At 38.9% G+C, this 18000-nt stretch overlaps 1 protein-coding gene across 1 annotated transcript; it reads right to left on the bottom strand.

The window, feature by feature from the left end:
• Positions 1-5828: 5828 nt before the first annotated feature.
• On the bottom strand, positions 5829-15098 carry LOC149068548 (uncharacterized). The gene is made up of 5 exons (XM_089250975.1): positions 14930-15098; positions 11654-11694; positions 11500-11544; positions 9010-9045; positions 5829-6013 (listed from the first exon to the last, which is right to left on the bottom strand). Exons 1-5 carry the CDS (start codon positions 15063-15065, stop codon positions 5894-5896), a joined length of 378 nt encoding a protein of 125 aa, XP_089107101.1. The 5' UTR covers positions 15066-15098; the 3' UTR covers positions 5829-5893.
• Positions 15099-18000: the final 2902 nt, after the last annotated feature.

The raw sequence follows: 18000 nt of genomic DNA, 5'->3' as shown, positions 1-18000 counted from the left end.
TCCGTTAACTGAGTAATGGCCTGTTGTTGTGAATGTACTAGCGCCATGAGGGGACTCGCAGTTGGCTCTAGTTGAGGAGCCGTTACTGCCTGAACTTCTTCAACTTCTCCAGGGTTAGAAAATGTCTGGGAGAGCCTCTCTTCCATTTTGGCTTGTTCCATTGCCCCTTCAAACGTTCTGTGGTTCATAGGCAGAACCAAGCGTTTCAGGTGCGGTCTTAGCCCTTCCACAAAAACGTTTCTTAATAATTCCCTGCGGGCCTGATCGGCAGCATCAGTGCCCTGCACCTGTTCGGGGATAGACTTATAAGAGAGTGCCTCCACTCTGGCTGCATACTCCCTGATGCTTTCATTGGGTTTTTGCCATGTCAAAAATAATTGGCGAGCATGTTCATGGGGGGACACCTTTTTGGAAAAATGGTCCAATATGGCCTTTTTGTATTGGTTGTATGTACTGAAGCCACGTTTTTGCAAATTTTCTCGAAGGAAAGTTGCAGCTTCCCCCCTCATTTTGACCTCTATTATGAACACAAGGTCTTGATCTGTCAACTGACCATGACGAGATACTGCTTCCAGTTCAAAAAAAAACTGATTTGGGTCTTCACCCGAGAAGAAAGGGATTACGCTTAGATAAGACGTGAGATGGGGAGTGCCTTCTGCACGTCTTCTTCCCCTGCCCCTTGCCGGATGAGCCATAGTAACACCAAAAAACAATGAGAAAAATTTTAACTGATCATCAATTGAAACACATATATATACTTTATAGGTCACCTCTACGACAGAAAAATAAATTTCAATAAAAGTTTTTTGAGAATACTCAACAAAAATACTTTGACTCCGATTAAATCATTATGGCAAATCAGGAAATAGCACAAAAGATGCCGTGTTGTTTCAGTGGTCAGGGCACCATTCTGTCTTGATCCTTTCTTCTTTAATTTATATTTTTCTTTGATTCAAAATCGGAATCCATTCACCCAGGTTCGAATAAATATTGCAGGATCAAGACAAGGGGTTTAGCAATCCATAAGATGAAAGAAAACAACACAACACTTTCATGAGCAAGTAAATCAGAGTCAAATTTTAAGGAAAAGAAGATATTTAATTTTTAACAATAGAAAATAATGGTGTAGGTAGCTACCTTTTAACAATTAAAGGTTATACAGATAAATGCAAACATCTACCAAATGAAGGTTAGATTTTCCGAGACAAAAAAAAACAAAAAAACATCGCTTTACAAGGATTTAAATAAAAAAAACTTACATATTATCGTTCTGTCTATTTATGCAAACTACGGTTGACGCTCGAAAAGGTGAACATGGAGGTTTGTCCATAATGAAGACGGAATTTATTTTCCCGCATATTCTGCAGGTCACTGGCAGCTAGGAATCCTTCCTGTTGTTAGGAACACCTTTCAGGAGCAGGTTCGTAGGAGCACTCCTGTTGTTAAGAGCACCTCTCAGGAACAGGTTGGTAGGGGCACTCACCGACTGGTTACTATCGCTAGCTGGCTACTATCGGCCCTTTGGAAGGCGAAGCCGTCCTCATAGTAATTGCTGGAATGACCATTGATCCAGACCCTCCATCCATATGATTTCTGCTCTTTCGTGCAATCGTTATTTATCAAATAGTGGTAGATGCACGCGATTTACTCGAGAACACAGGAGCGTGAAGGCTACATTTCGAGTAGCGTAATTATTTTCAACGAGGCACATAGTAAATTCAAATCACCAGCGAGCGAACATATATATAACTCGCGCAAGCTTCAATTACAAGCGAGAGCAAAAACTCTCGTCAGACAGTAGCGTTGAAAAATTATCTCCCGAGACTGCGAGCGAATTTTCCCAGAGGGTATGTTAAAAAGGCCCCTTGGCGATCCAAAACTATATGAAATTGTACTGAGTACAGGTCCTGAAGGGAACTATTCGGCGTTTTAATTTACAGTTGGCGGAGAAGGGAGAGAGAGGGGGAATTGAGGTACAACAGAAAAAGGGGAAAATCTTAAGGGGACCGTTAAGACCTTCGGAGAATTCTTCTCGCCAAGGACCCTTACTCACACCCCCTGAAAAACAAACATTACCTTATATGGCTCGATGACCATCTCTTTCACTCTCTTACAACCCTTTGTAATTCGACCCGTGTTTCTCATCTGGGGCCCCAAGGCAGCAGTACCGTGTACAACTGTATCTTAAGGCATAAACTTTTTATTGAATAGATTTTGCTTTCCACTATTATTATTATTATATGCACCATAATATATACAATTAAATATCGGTATAATCAAATGATTAATTATGCCACTGTACAAATAAAACATAAGACAAAAATCCATTCAATATAATAATCTTTTCTTTTCTCTACTATTAAAACTATTTTAAGATTAAGTTAATGTAATGTTATGATGAATTTTGACAATTCAACATAACAAATCCCCAGATTTATATAGGAAAATAAAAAAAACTTGAGAGGTTTCTTCGTGAAATCCCATTCTTTTTCTTTCTGCAAATTTCTCTGGCGACATCTTTCAGCATCGGCGCTGTCGCCAAACTTACCAAATTTGTCGTCAACTTGGCGTGATTTACAGAGAAATGCGTCAATTTTCGTTTTTACATAAGATAATGACAATTTACACTATTTATAGGCAAAAAATGACATAATAAATGACAAATAAGGACTATTTACATAATTTTCGTAACATTATATGCTTACACCCAACGCGAGAATCTAGGCATCTACCACTTTCACAGATGACAGCGCCTCCCTTAACTCTGACATCCTAAATGCGTCAGGGACACACACGCAGGTGTGTCACTTTTCAGCACATTCCAATTCGTTAGAACTTTCCCAGAGGAATGCTTATGAAATAGATCCACGGTTTGGTAGTACATGTGCGGTATAAATCAATAGTTCCAAATCTTTTTACTTCACGGAGAACTTTTTAGCGGAAAATTCCATTCAAGGAGCACTAATTTTGAAAACATTAGACGCTCTTGATACACTGAAGTGCCATAGAATTAGGGGTAGACAACAATATGCATATCTCGTAGTACAACTCTCCCGAATCTGTAAATATACAGACTTTCCGTAACGAATTGGAAAGATCTACAGTTAGAGTACCAAATGTTGAAAATTTTGACAGTCAGTGTGCACATTGAGTGAGCTTTATTTATTAGAATCTCTGTAAATATAATTTCACAAATTTAAGCTGTAATTTTGTTCAAAGCACGTTCATTCGTTAAGAGAAGTTAAAAAGTTCAAAAATTTTCTACCAGGTGGCGTTTTAGTTGTTATTATTGGGTAGCGCATGCCCAATTCAGTATACCTAGGCACTTGTTCCATCGCTCTATCTTCATCCGTTCAAAAGTTATGATCACTTGAAGATCCCGTAACAGTAACACATGCGCAGCTTCTTACAATCATTTCCAACCTCTTACAATCCTTTTGGGATGTCCGGGAGCAGAAAAGATAAATATTGAGAAAAATAAAGAACATTAGAAATTTCACATAACCTTGAATAACTCTTGAAATAATGCAGATAGACTCACGAAAGTAACATAGTGGTATAGCAATACGAGTACGCGCCAAACGATGAGACATGTTAGAATGCCATCTGGTGGAAAGTTGAGGAACTTTTTGCGTTATCTTGAAATCTAAACAAGGTAGACTAAAAATTTCAACAACCAGATAGTAGAAAGGTATTTAATTGATGAAAAGCACACTTGGTTACGAATAATAACCAAGTTTATGGAGAAAATAGCCGTTATAACGGACTTCTCGTTGTAAACGAATTTTAGTTATTTCCACTGTAAGAACATATAGATAATGGAAAGAACAAAACTAGGTAAATTTACTTTTCTTTTACCTTTTATTTTGAACTACTTTTCTGAAATATAGATCTAGAGTTAACTGTTAAAGCAAATACAATATTGATTGTTCAATAGAAATTTGCACTTTGTGGAATACCGTAGCTTCTGCAACTGTGGTCGGCTGAAGTTGGTTTTCTGTGGTTCCCAACGTCGAGGCGCAAATGCGAGTCGATCTCCGCGTTAAAAAGTATCACCACAGAGAGCAACAGGCCTACAACGGTACAATTATTCAATGATTGCACATCACTCACAGTTGGAAAAATTTGCGGCAGATAGATGGCAGCACTATACGTAACAAGTATTACACAGAAACAAACTTCACGTTAGGTTCACAACACGTACATCCACATTCCAACATGTACCAATTCGTTAGAAGTTCCGCAGCGGAATGTGAACGAGGTGCATATGTGGTTTAGTAGTAGTAGTTTCTGCAACTGGAGTATTCACTGCACCATCCGTTGCATGTCCAACAGTATTTAAAGCAAAGAAAATGATTAAGATCTGTTAGCCATGTGTTCAGTGTTTAGGAAGATTTCCCATAAAATAGAGAAAGGGGGGGGGAATTCAAGGGAAATAACAACGATGTCAAAACGAGAGGTCGGGCCCTACGTGCGCAACCAACACCAACACACCTGCAGATAGAATGATATGTCTTTCCAACCTCCTATATAGATTACAAGAAGACAAGATACAGGAGGATCTGGTTTTCTTATCTACGGTGGGGGGGGGGGGGGGGCACTGACATGTCCCCACACCTAAGAAATAGTGTGAAGTGGTGTAAAAAAATGACACTCTTTTTTCCTATTGTCCATTTTATGTGTAATTCTTAAAGAAAGGGGACAGGGAAACATGCTTTTCAAGAATTATTGTTGTCGTTAGAGTGAATGTGTTCTGATTTTCATACATAAGTAACTCCTCTGACTATCATTTTCGAATTACATGCAATACCGAGATTCTCATTATAACGGACTTTCCTGTACTTCGTATTGACCATGTGCTTCATTCGAACATATTGAGGTGTAAAAAATGTGCAAGCACACCGATATCTTCACGGAGCACCAAGAAATCTTCGGTGGGGCACAGTTTGGGACTCACTGGTCCACGTCGATAACGACGTGCGTGGTTTTTGTGAGTTCGAAACAGGCTCATCCCCCCTCCCCTCCCTCCCTCCCACCCAGAATATTTCTTGACTGGAGTACCAACGGTGTGCACTGTAGTAGTTGCACACCAGAGACAAAATTGTTGCAGGAAAGACAATTTTATCCTTTCCGACAAGAAAGCCGTAACGTATATATGGTATTATCAAAATAATGCACGCACATATATTACGCGGTAAATGTGATAAATAATAAGGTTATTGTACATAATAACCCGCTATTATGCATAATCATCGAGCAGTTTGGTAAGATTGATAAATTTTCCTAAATTTAATCACTTTTACCGGCGATTATGCATAATATCCAAGCGTCGCGTCGTTGGTAAACATGATAAATCGTACTATATGATTTTCTGTACGTGATAATTCATACACATGTACTGTATCATTATATCGGGGTACGATCGTGAAATTCGTTACCATTATATCGGGATCCAATTATATTCACCACACATACTTGACTCGTTTGTAATTTATTTCATATTTATCTAATTCACCAATTATATTAGGGTATTATGAATAATCACAGATAAAGGCCATAAATTTCAAATATTTATCAACTTCACCAACGACACTTGATTATTATGCATAATTTCCGGTAAAAGCGAAAATTGTTTTTAGTATTAATCAAATTTACAACGCGACGCTTGGCTTATTATGGATATTGGCCGGTTAAAGTGATAAATTTATCAAACTTACCAAGACGGTTGCTAAGCACGCATAATAACTAGACCGGCTATTATGTACAATAACCGATTTATCACACTTACAGTAACATATATACCGGCTCAGAAGAAAGAAAACCACGTGTTTATTCATAATATTTATTGATATCGATCACTCATACACACAGATATAGACCTATTATTGATCACCTATTCTTCATCCAGTTTCTCGATTGCCTCTAGCATTTGTTTTATGGGCTCATCGCAGGCCTCGTTTCCACTTTCAACCATTTTTTCCGACAACATGGTGAACGTGAGAAGGAAACATTCCTGCAAAAAAAACATTAAAGTAGCAAAAATTCTAATTTTTATGAAGATCGAAATATCGATGATATTCAAGAAGTAATAACTCGGAATGTCATTTACATGATAATCTATTCACATCGAAAGTGTCTGGTTGTCAACATGTCCACATCATCAATGTTTAGTCTAATAAAATTAGCGAGTTATTCTACACCAGGGGTTCTTAACCTTTTTCGGCCGTGACCCAAAGTCTACTACAAGATCAGCTTCGCGTTAGTGAAACCCGCGATAAGTGCATTTGTAACAGGACTCCAAGTAAATTTGTGCGATCCATCTTTGAAGCACCCCTGTGAATCCAGTTTTTTGGTTGTGACCCATAGTTCACGAACCCCTGGCTTTGAGTGAATATGTACGACTAATCTTGGAAGTCTCAGTGACCCTGCAGCCCCTGCTCTACACCATTAATAATATAAACGTCTCACTCAACTAATGTGATAATACATCTTTTGTTGAATTTCTTCAATGGGAGCTCCAAATGTCACGCGCGAAAAAAAGGAACGATATTTTTTTTCCTGGCGGGAAGAGTTGGCAAATATATTAGATAAATATTTTTATATGACTATAATTAATTATGATATAGATTATATTATAGTAATTATGACTCTGAAGTCATGAAAATAATCTTAATGACTGAATTCATAAATTTTAATTGCAAAAAATACAGGTCACATGGTCACCCTATGTATATGCGCATCATAATTTATTCCGCTTGTTAGATGCGTGGTATTTTTTGCCGCTTTCGGGCCAGAAACTATACAAGTTAACATTTATTACAAACAACATTTATTTGACCCGCAAAATAAAAACAAAATAAAAATAAGGCACGCTTACTCTATGGGAATCAGTCGGGACCACCAATTATTGACGTTATAGTCGAGGTGTTGGGACCGAGGCCGCAATAATCGACTATGATTGTATAAATACTGTAGTATAAATAAAATACAATCGGACCCCGTTATAGCGAATTCGGTTCATAACGAACGGAATTTTTGATTCCGTCTCATAGGATGTTCCTTTATTAAATCCGATAGAACGATTTTGGCCCCTTTTGTTGTTACAACGGAGTTTGACTACAAATAGCTAACATAAGTAAAATCTTGTAAATAAAAATGCTGGCGGGGCCCTTGGTATTCACGGTCTCCTTCCTAGTGTGTTTTCTGCAAAAACACCGTTGCAGTGTTAGTTCTCGTATCGGAAAAAAATATAAATTGCACGCGTGTCAAATAAATGCTTTTAAAACCACTCCTGAAGTATTTACTAGTGCTCAAGTCTTCTATATGCCTTCCAACTAGCCTTTAGCTGCTTGTTCGGATGTTATGCGAACATTTATGGCTCGCTATATACATTATATTCAATGATGATTGTGCAGGCATTCGAAGATGCAAATGCAGGAAACACTTTAAAATCATGGATGAATTTCACCGATGTCATAAGCATCGTTGCTAGAGCTATGGAAGCTGTAAATATCGGAACATCTCGTGTTGGAAGAACTGTTTACCACAATGTGTGCCCGAGGATACATTTATTTCTACGAAGCCAGCCGAAAAGATCATGAAAGATATTGTTACGAAAATTATGTAAATAGCCTTTATTTATCATTTATTATCTCATTTTCGCCTGTAAATCAACGCATTTCTCTGTAAATATTGGCAAGTTTAGCGACAGCTCCAATGTTTTGGCGATGTCATGACGCCAAAAGAAAGGAATGGATCTCGCTAGAATATGGGAGAAAGTTCTGGAAGCTTTCTTCCCTTGCATATTAGCACCGCCAGAGCGGAACTAAGAGGTGCTTGTTGAGTTTTTGAAGACGAGATTTCTTGTATGTGTGAGAAGTTGCTTTCTGTTAAGCGTTGCTTAAAATCGCTGCTTGTGAATACGTGTAAATACTGTAATAGCTGTTCTGTAAAATAAATCGGCGTTGTCCTTCAAATTGCTTCGTGCTTTGCGATCGCGAGTGCTTGTGAGAAGCATTATCTGGAACAATATTTTTACGTGTGTGTATGTTAGCGAAGCAGGTGGATGGGGAAGAAGGGTTCAATGAAGTAGACGTAGAAGGAAATTGGAGAATTAATCAACAGCAATTCAGATATCTCAACTGGGGAACAGATTAATCGAACCACTGCTAACAGACATTATAACATTCTTTTAGAAAAAATCGCCTAGAATCTCACTAGACGCTCCCCCTTACTTCTGCTGCACAAAGCAGATATAAACGAAATGTCTGAAAAAAAGCAAAAATTCACGGGATTTGTGTTATTCGCGGTCACCCCCGGAACGTAACTTCCCACCAATACAAAAAAAACGACTTTAATAAAAAAATTCTGTAATTTCCTTCTCTTATGAGCGCTGTGGTGGTCGAGTGGTTATAGTGCGGACTCGTGATGCGAGGATCCGGGTTCGAACCCCACAGTGGTGGTCGGCTGAAGTTGGTTTTCTGTGGTTCCCAACTTCAAGGCGCAAATGCGAGCCGATCTCCCCGTTAAAAAGTCTCGCCACAGAGAGCAACAGTCCTACAACGGTAAATCATTCACCCATAACACTTCACTCATAGTTAGAAAAACTGGGGACAGCACTACACATAACAAGCATTACACAGAAACAAAACTTTACGTCAGGTTGCACTACACGTACACGCACATTCCCGCATGTACCGATTCGTTGGGGGTTCGTTGGGGGGTTCCGCGGGGGGGGGTGCATTTGGGGTGTAGCAGTAGTAGGTAGGGACTCCAAAAAATGGCTCGGGGATCGATGATGTTCTTAAGTCAGCCACCTCGTTGGGCAATTTGCCTGTTGTGGCGTTGTATTTGTATATTTGTATTTCTGGCAATATCGTCGATGAGATTCTTTAGTCTTGCTCGTTGTAGGAGGAAGGCGCGGCTGTTAACCAAGAGTTATACAGTTTTATTATATAATTGATCAAAGAGATACAGATAACTCAGTAGAAACGTTATCATAACACGTACCTGCTGTTCGCCCTCTTCCTCTAGTATCGTGGCCGCCTATGAGAATGAAAACGAAATGAATCGATCGTCATAAATATCGGTATAATATGCAGAATGATAAGAAATTGCGATTCGTAGCTTTGTGCAAATGTATTTTATACAAGATATACAGAAGACTGGATGTTGTGAAGATATTTATTATTTGAGACGTTAATTTTTTAAGGAAGGAAAAACTCATCTCTGCCTCTTCCGGGAGTCGAACCCGGGTCCCTCGATTGCCGGACGAGTGCTCTGACCACTAAGCTACAGAGGAGATAGAGATTTTCCTTCGCTAGAGCGTATATGTGCTTAGTGGTCAGAGCACTTGTCCGGCAATCGAGGGACCCGGGTTCGACTCCCGGAAGAGGCAGAGATGAGTTTTTCCTTCCTTAAAAAATTAACATCTCAAATAATAAATATCTTCACAACGTCCAGTCTTCTGTATATCTTGTATTAACAAGTGGAGAGCGACATTCATGTCATAAATGTATTTTAAATGACAACGGATCGGTAGTAAATGTGTGTGTGTGTGTGCGTCTCACGTAAAATGATTGGGTAGGATTTCATGTATGACCATCCTTTAGAGATAAATTACGTACAGTATCCCGATTACTAGAAATTGTTCTAAATACCCTATTGTATAACCAAGTACTGTAATGGTAATCACGTTTGTGAAAGGGGAATTGAAATATAAAATCCTTTTCATACCCCCAGTTAGCGGAGTCACCTTCCGTTCAAAGTTTGATAACACAAGGAGAGATAAGGTGTTCTTTTTTCGTTCCGTTCGGGGTAGTATGGGAATATGCGCACAGTATAAATAACAGCGAAAAAAACTAGAATATATTTCTCTCTCTAGATTTTTATTAGAGCCCGGATGTTCAGGAAAAATGCCATAAATGCCTTTTTTTGCCTATTTTCAAAAATTTTTGGTAAAAATGCCTTTTTTGAAATTTTCGTACCATAAATGTGTGTGTGCCTATTCTAACATAATTTTGAATTTATTTGTGAATCTCAAAGGTCGTAATCTGTAAGACATGGATATTTGGAGCATTGAAAACTTCAAAAGAATTGTCTTTGTTAAAATTTTCTAACTCTCAGTATTAATTATCTGCAGCCCCATTTAGACGCAAATAAGTGATCTGAGAGATTGGTGTTGTCATGCATTAACTTTGCTTTGACCGGATGGCGTTAGGTGTGAAGGATTTTGTTTCAGATGAACGCAGCTCGTGTTAGAAAAGCTGGGGGAAAACTAGAAATTTTTGTTTCTCTCCACACGCTTTACATAATGTTTCGCTCGGGCATTGGACTGTGTTGTATGTGTATATCTGACAGATGACTGTCCCAAGAGGTCATGAATTGACGTCATGACTCACACAGGACGGAGTAGGAGCAGACAGGGCTCTGGGGCCCCATGTGTTGATTTTATTTTTTGTACCATAAATGCACAGCAAACAACCATGACTATTTATTAAACATTCATATTTAGTATTCCATTAAATTGACCATAGTAGCCCTCAGGGGTGTTTGACAGGTGCGACCACACAGAGCCTCGCGCTTGAAGGAGTCCCGCATACGTGGTAATATTAAATTTTTTTTTTTATAAAAATAGAACAAGATAGCCATATCTCAACTATAAATAGAAATGGTAATGATTATTCCAAATTATATATTATACAACAAATAAACGAGAATCATTCGCAACTCGAAGGAGCCCTACAGATCATTTTCTCTACGGGCTCCGCGTCTGGTAATGGTGGCTCTGGAATTGGCCTAATCCTAAGGATCTACTAACATTTTAGTTTGGGCTTGAAATCAGTTTTAACTTGGATAATAATGCAGTTATTATAAACTATTATTTAAAAAAATAGACGGATTAAGTGCAATCAATTTTTCATCTTGTTTTTGGACCCCTTAATACCTTTGTTTTTATTTAATTTTAAATTTAATTTAGGCATTTATAGTGTTTTATTGCCTGCCTATTTCAACCATTTTTTAGTGCCTAAACTTTAGGTCCTTAATTATTATTATTCTCGATGTTGGGGGGAGGAGCACTTATCACCTGCACAAAATCGGCAAAAAATATTGTTCTTGAAAAAAATGTGTGGCATTTTGCAGAAGTTTTAACGATTTCCGCAGCGGGCAGTTGTAATGCGGAGCCTAGTGATGGCATCGCCAGGGATAAGAAAAAGCCCACAATCTGGTCGCCTGGTGTTCTTTTCCCCCCTTTTGCAATGACGTTTCATTATAGCGAAGGCCCACCATTTTCACTTCAAAATATGGAAGACAGATGACACCAGCATAAACACGAAGCAAACACAACTCCGGCAATATGAATATGTTAGGTACCCGCATACATACACAACACGTTTCGACATGTACCGGTTCATCAGAAATTCCGCGGAGGAACGTATATCAGGTGCTTGTGCAGTTAAGTAGGAGTATACTAAAGGCATGATAAATTTTCCTACTTACGTATTTGTCCCATTGAGCCTCGTCTCCTTCACTGTTCGCCTGGAGCTGATAACCAATCAGAAAAACGATTCAAATAAATATTAGAATTATGATATACAACCACTTCGAAGAAAATACTTGACAGATTCAATGGCGGGAAAAACGTGACACTTACCTCTTTGAGTGTTTGCGCACATTCCGCCATATCACCGTTCTCTGAAATGAAAGCAATATACACGTGTTTTATCAAGTGCGATATAGTATAAGTCGACTTACAGTGTATATTGGATATGTTACTGTCAAAACCAGAAATTGGCCAATTCGCGACGGGGAAGGCCATTTCGTGAGTTGGCCAATTTCGTTGAATATTGACCCGGCCAATGTCCGAAATTCAGGCATTGACCGGCTAGTTCGCGAAGTGGCCGGTGATCCCTTGCAAAAGTCCGATAACAAAAGACATGATTCGAGATCACCGTCAACTTGGCCTTTTTTTTATGTTCACGTTAGTCACGGCAATCCATCAAACCGCAGTCACGATACGGTAATCATTTTTTTCTCTCCCAAATTTGGCAAAAAAAATACATGTTTATATAATTATTTTTATAGTTTTTTCCCTCAAATTTCGTTTTTTTCTCTCGTCACATGGAGCTAATCCATACTACACATACTATATAGAGCCATATATTACACCTTAACGATTAAAAAACAACAGATTTGGCTCCTAGCGGCCTGTTTTACATCAGCACATCGAGCTTTAGTCAGGGATCCCCGGCCACTTCGCGAAATGGTCGGCCAAAGTCCGAATCATTTCTGCAATTCGGGCTCTTTCTAAACTCTTGGCCAATTCACGAAGTAGCCGGCTTTATCACGAATTGGCCGTACTTCCGGCTTTAGCAGTAATATTGTATATATGTTACTATCTTTATCTGAAACCGACTATAGCTCAGGCCTACCACAATGGTAGGCCTTTTACCCAATTGGGTGAGCTATAACGGAAAAATGAGCTTCAACCAGAGCGTTTCCGAGAGCCAGACGTACCTCTCTCCCAATCCCACAACGCTCCCGCCTCTCACATCTACCACGCCGCGGCCGCCACAGCGCAACCCGCCCACCATATCCAACAAAATAAAAAAAAAATATTAATGTATCCATTCTAATTAAAAATATACAACAGAGAATTTGGAAAGCTATAATTCTCACGCTGGTGGGCCCCAGGCACCAGGCATCAGCGGGTATCCTCAAGAAAAATAGAAATTCTCACGCTGGTGGGCCTCCCAGCGCCAGGCACCAGCGGGTTTTCATTATTATATCAAATAAGATGAAAATTATTGTCTTACCAAAATCATACATTTTTCCAATTTATTCCATAAGGATTCCCCCCCCCCCTTCTGTATATATGTTACTGCCAAAGTCCGAAGTTGGCCAGCGCGGTTGACCCGGCCAGTTTCCTGCTGTATAGTGAGGGCTTTTTCATTTCTTTGTAAAGACGGCAGTCGCTTTGGCTCAAATGGGCTTGGTCAAGGAGCCACTGCGTGACGTCACTGCTCAAGCACCGGGGCTAACGAGAAAGAGAGGTCTTTCTCGTTAGCCCCGTCAAGCACTTTGTAGCAGACATCAGAGTAAAGAAAGATGCTTACTGTAATGGAGAGGTGTACTTTTCATTCTTTGGTGGATTAACAGTGCCGTCGGAGAAGAAAGGTTGATAGCTTCGAGAGAAAGAGTTTTCAAATCTCGCCATGGTGAGAGCGAGACATTCAACCACAAGAGATGTTATTAAAGGAGCTGAAAGAGAGATGTACGGAGGAGTTCCCTCACGTATGCCCAAAAGCTATCCACATTCATTCTAGGATCAGGACTTTTATCAGAATTGAAAGTTTGAATAGGGATAAAAAGTTCATTAGGAAAGAGATGGAAAAAACTAACAAATATATGGATAAAATCCAAGAAATAGTTGTTGTAAGTAACGATGTCTTTCAATGCTTAGCATTCCAAATAACAATAGTAATAACTTCAAACATTTTATATTACAGTTTTTTTTTTAATATTTGCTTCCCATGTTTTTAATGTTGCGTTTGTAATGGTAATAACGAAGTCCGAGGCTTCTAAGACCTACACCTAATTCAAATGAAAATAAAAAGAGATAATTAAAAATTATATATATATATAAAATTTCGAAAGATAATTGAAATTATCTGCCTCGAGAGAGTTGTTGGCTTTTAATCGACCCAATAAAAAATTAACTGACGTACGTGATTCCACTGAAATTAATCCACGAAAAATATTCTTTTTTTTAGCGGAAGTTCCCTTTTAAGTAAAAGCAAAAATTTCTTTATTAGACGAAGCAAGCCGATAAATATACAAATACTAATGACAATAATCGAAAAGATAATTTTGGGAAGAATTCAGTGATATCGGTAGGTACCGCGATCGGTAGCAGCAAAGCAGGAGCACTCTCGGTTCTGCTTGAGCAATGACGTCACGCACGACATCAACTGGTACCAGCGCCTCCATAAGACGGCCCTTATTACACATAGCCTTCTGGCTCGAATGTATTTCTTACATTTACACAAACAAGAGATCTTTAAAGGGTTAACGCAATTACGAAAATTTACAATACACATTTTGTGACGGCATTTTAGAGGTAAAAAACAAGCAACTGCCTGTTTGCTAAATTTTTTGGGAATATATTTAAAAAAATAAAAAATAGGGATTTTTGGGGATGATTAAAGTTCGGGATACACAGTAAGCGTTTTTTGGGAGTCAGGCAGATGGGGTAGAAATTCGGGAGACAGCGTTCCTCAACCTATGGTCCTCGGACCAGAGGTGGTACACGACGATGGCTTTTGCGGTCCGCAGAGGCAGACTTGATAGAATTATCCATCCGCTGTAACTGACATAACTAATGTCCATATGGGTTCAAATAACCTTCATACTTAGGTTCGCCATACACCATTGAAGAGAATGCAGGAAATTGAGATCCTAAACATTAGATATTACTAAGTTTTACCAAAAATTGCAATTTATCACTTCAAATATAATTAGTTAATTACTGATAAAAATGTTGAAGGGTGTAGAAATAAAGGGTGCTACAAATAGCAGTTAACAAAAACGAACAGTATTTCACGAAAAAAATATTCAAATGATTGGATGACCATATTTCATTGAGAAAAACAAGGTAAGCTGGGATCTTAAATAATAATCCGTAAAATACGGGACATCGCCAATTGTCATATAAAAATTGCCAAAAATAGGCACAATCACCGATCACGGGAAAAATGCATAAAAAAATACGGGACATGAGTGGTGTGGTCCGTCGCATTGTCTCAGATATTCTACTGGCCCTTGGATTCAGAAAGGTTGAGAAACGCTGTTTAACAGCTATGGAATCGCATCGGTTTGGACTCATATGCACCTTTAAACAGAATCTGAATCAAGCAATGTAAAAAATTACCCATATCGCTTATGACTTCTGGCATGTATTCTTCAGCTGCGTTGATACATTCCTCACTTATTTGACTGTTGGCAACGGCTACGAAACCAATAAGTAGCGCGGCGTTGAAGAAAGCGAAAGCCTTGGTGGAAGCCATAATTGGACACAATGTAGTAACGATCGAATTCCGTTCATTAGACACCCATTCCCTGTATTATATATATCGTGTCCTATTTCCTCTTCGTCCATCGAAAACTCCAGAAGCATCTGGATAAATATCATTCGAAGATAATCGGATTCATCTCCAATTGTAACATTAACCTCAATAAGACTTTCCTCGTCCGTGTTTAATCATCTTCCGCAATTATCAATAAAAGTTAACTGTTTTTGAATATACGCTTTTTCATATGCTAGAGTGAGCTTGTCTCGTGTATAAATAACAGTATACAATAATCATTCGGGTGTTTATGGTGTTCACTCGCAAAACTTGCAAAGAAGAAGTCACGTTGTTCATTCATTTGAGCTGTTTCGTGTCTCAAAATGTGACCTCGCGTGTCCACGATTCAAACACGTTTCAAGGTTGTTTCAAGCAATCGCTACACAATTTATATAGAAAGGGAAATTATTCATTTCCGACATTTCAGCAACAAAAAAGCGCTTGTTCTTCCTACCAGTGGTGCAATGAAGTCTTTTATTTGTTTGTTGCGAGATAGGAAATAAATACAGTAGAGTCTCGACTATCCGGCTCACGACTAACCGGCGTCCTTTGCCTTCTTGCCGCCCGTGCTGCCAATCTGCTGGATCTCCTTGTAGGCTGCTGAGGGCTGATCGTCTGGTGGCCTTATCTATCCTTCTCCTGTGCAGTTTATCGATGCCCTCTTTTTAGCTCGTGAGACTCTCCAGTGTTTCATTCTAGAGCCGGCTCATCCTCGTAAACAACTCCTTCACCAGCTCTCGCCCTGGTTTGATTAGATGGAAGTCTTTTGTGTAGGGGCAGCTGGTGGCATAGTGCAGTGGTGTGACGACTTCTCCGCATATGCATTTGTCGTTGTTTGGTATTTTATACCTCTCGAGGTAGTTGGAGAACGGGTCCATGTCCCGTGAAGAAAATGGCTTTCTCTCGTGACCATCCGACTGCCCTCCAGCCAACTCGAGGCGGAATATCGTGGATTGGTCTGCCACTGTCACAGACGGGAGTGATGTAAAACTGCATCGTGGGCCACTTAAGTGCTCCGGATTACTTCAGCCGGGCCGCAACTAAGGGGAAACAGGCGGGTCTCGGTGCGCCGGATCAGTTAGGGCGAAAGTTTCACACTTTAATATTACGAGAGGGTGCCAAATTGCATGATTGCCCGGCTAATCATAGTCAAGCAATAGTCCTCTCCCCTTAAATGCACTTGAATGGTTTGTAAATATGCCACGGCCATGGCATATTTACAGATCTCCCACTGAAGTGCTCCGAAGCCGTTGAAGTAAGTGTGTCGCTACCGCTTAAGTTAATCTGTAAATGTTCGGCGGTCAGCTTAAGTGATCTTGGACTGTGCCGCGGGTCACTTCAATGATCTGTAAATATGCCACAGGCCACTTAAGGGAACTATAAATGTGCCAGGGGCTGCTTGAGTGTGTCGTGATATTATGAGAGGCATCGGTTCTATTAGACCAGAGGTTCTCAACCTTTTTTTGTCCATGGCCCCCTTTCATCCATTTCTCATTCCTGTGGCCCCCTTGCGAACACGAATAATTTTCTACTCCCCCTTCCTTTCTCCTACCCCCCCCCCATTTCCCCATTAGAAGATAGTTATTCAAAAATTGTCTGAAGTATAAATATTTTTGAATTTAATTGATTAATTTTTAATTTATGAAAATAACGAAAAAGCAAAATAAACATAATAGAATACATTAAAAGTAGAATAAATGCCTTGGGGTCACAAAGGGTCTGTATCATCGTAATGTTACTTTTTGTGAAGTTTATTGTTTTGTGTTTTTCTCAGTTTTATTTGTATGTTTTATGTGTTGTGTCAGTCCAATTTAAAAAAATATATTTTTAATCAATGTAAACTCTGCGCTTGAAGACGGCACAATGTCATCAAGTTACTCTTTACTGGATGAAATTTTTATTATTTCCAAATTAGTTTTTTTTTGTGTGTAAAAGATTATGGTTTCATTGAGAAATGTCAGTTGTAGCTTCCAAAATATGCATTCATATAATGATAAAAATCGCAAAAAGTGGTAGCAAGCAGTTTTATTAATTTTATTCTCTTCGTGCGGATAAAAGTAATAATGAGGGAATAGCCACACAAATGAATCACAATTGGAAAGTTCAACCTTCCACATCGTTTTCAACAATAATACATGTATCAACGATATAGGTTCATGTTGTAGCCCTACTATGAATTTAAAAAAATTAACTCTCTAAAATACGTGTGAAAATTTTTTAAATATTAGTTTGAACCATTCATTCCAGAGAAATCAGTGTACGCAGTGACAAAACTGTTAGTGTGAACATAATGATTCGTTATCAGGATTTCAAGCCCATCGGAAAATACAAATAATCAGATTTTCAAATAAGAAAATTATCAGTTTGTTGGCTCCAGTTTCGATACAGTGAAAATCTGACATTTCGTTGGATGACAAGCTACCTTCAAGTGGCTTTTTGGTTCATAATGTGAACGCTCTCTCGCAGGCGAACGAAGCAACGTGCGAGTTGACTTAAACCAAACACAATTATTTCACATAACAGTCCGTACTATATTAAATATACAGGGCACATAGGTAACGGGGCATATGGCATTTTACTGGAAAACCATTGGTCCTAGGGGCATACTTCCAGTTGGAAAAAGTACTCGAATAATGTGTAGTACTCAGATATTTGATTCATGTTGCCAGGGGTTAGTTATTAAAATAAAAATATGAACTTTTTATGCGAACACCCTGTGCTTCAAAACCCAATTGGAAAGTTGTTTCCCGAAAAAAATTGTTGAAAAAAATTCAACGTGTCCAAGTTCAAATTTCCACTGAGATATTCGAAGAAAGTTGTAAAAAAACAGAATTAAATGAGGGGAAACCATTTTACCCGCATTGAATGCTGTTTT

Source organism: Pholcus phalangioides, unplaced genomic scaffold, assembly GCF_987345545.1.
Source record: "Pholcus phalangioides strain wild (caught in Gottingen) unplaced genomic scaffold, Ppha-v1.0 ptg000024l_1, whole genome shotgun sequence".
In the NCBI taxonomy this organism is placed as follows: Eukaryota; Metazoa; Arthropoda; class Arachnida; order Araneae; family Pholcidae; genus Pholcus; species Pholcus phalangioides.
Note: the sequence above shows the minus strand (reverse complement) of the source record. Positions and strands in the feature narration are given on the sequence as shown.

Coding starts and splice junctions, on each gene's coding strand:
- LOC149068548 (XM_089250975.1), bottom strand. CDS start 15,065: ATGGCTTCCACCAAGGCTTTCGCTTTCTTCAACGCCGCGCTACTTATT. Junction 11,695..14,929: donor AGAAGTCATAAGCGATATGG/GTAATTTTTTAC, acceptor CTTTCATTTCAG/AGAACGGTGATATGGCGGAA. Junction 6,014..9,009: donor AGGAAGAGGGCGAACAGCAG/GTACGTGTTATG, acceptor TTTTTTTTGCAG/GAATGTTTCCTTCTCACGTT.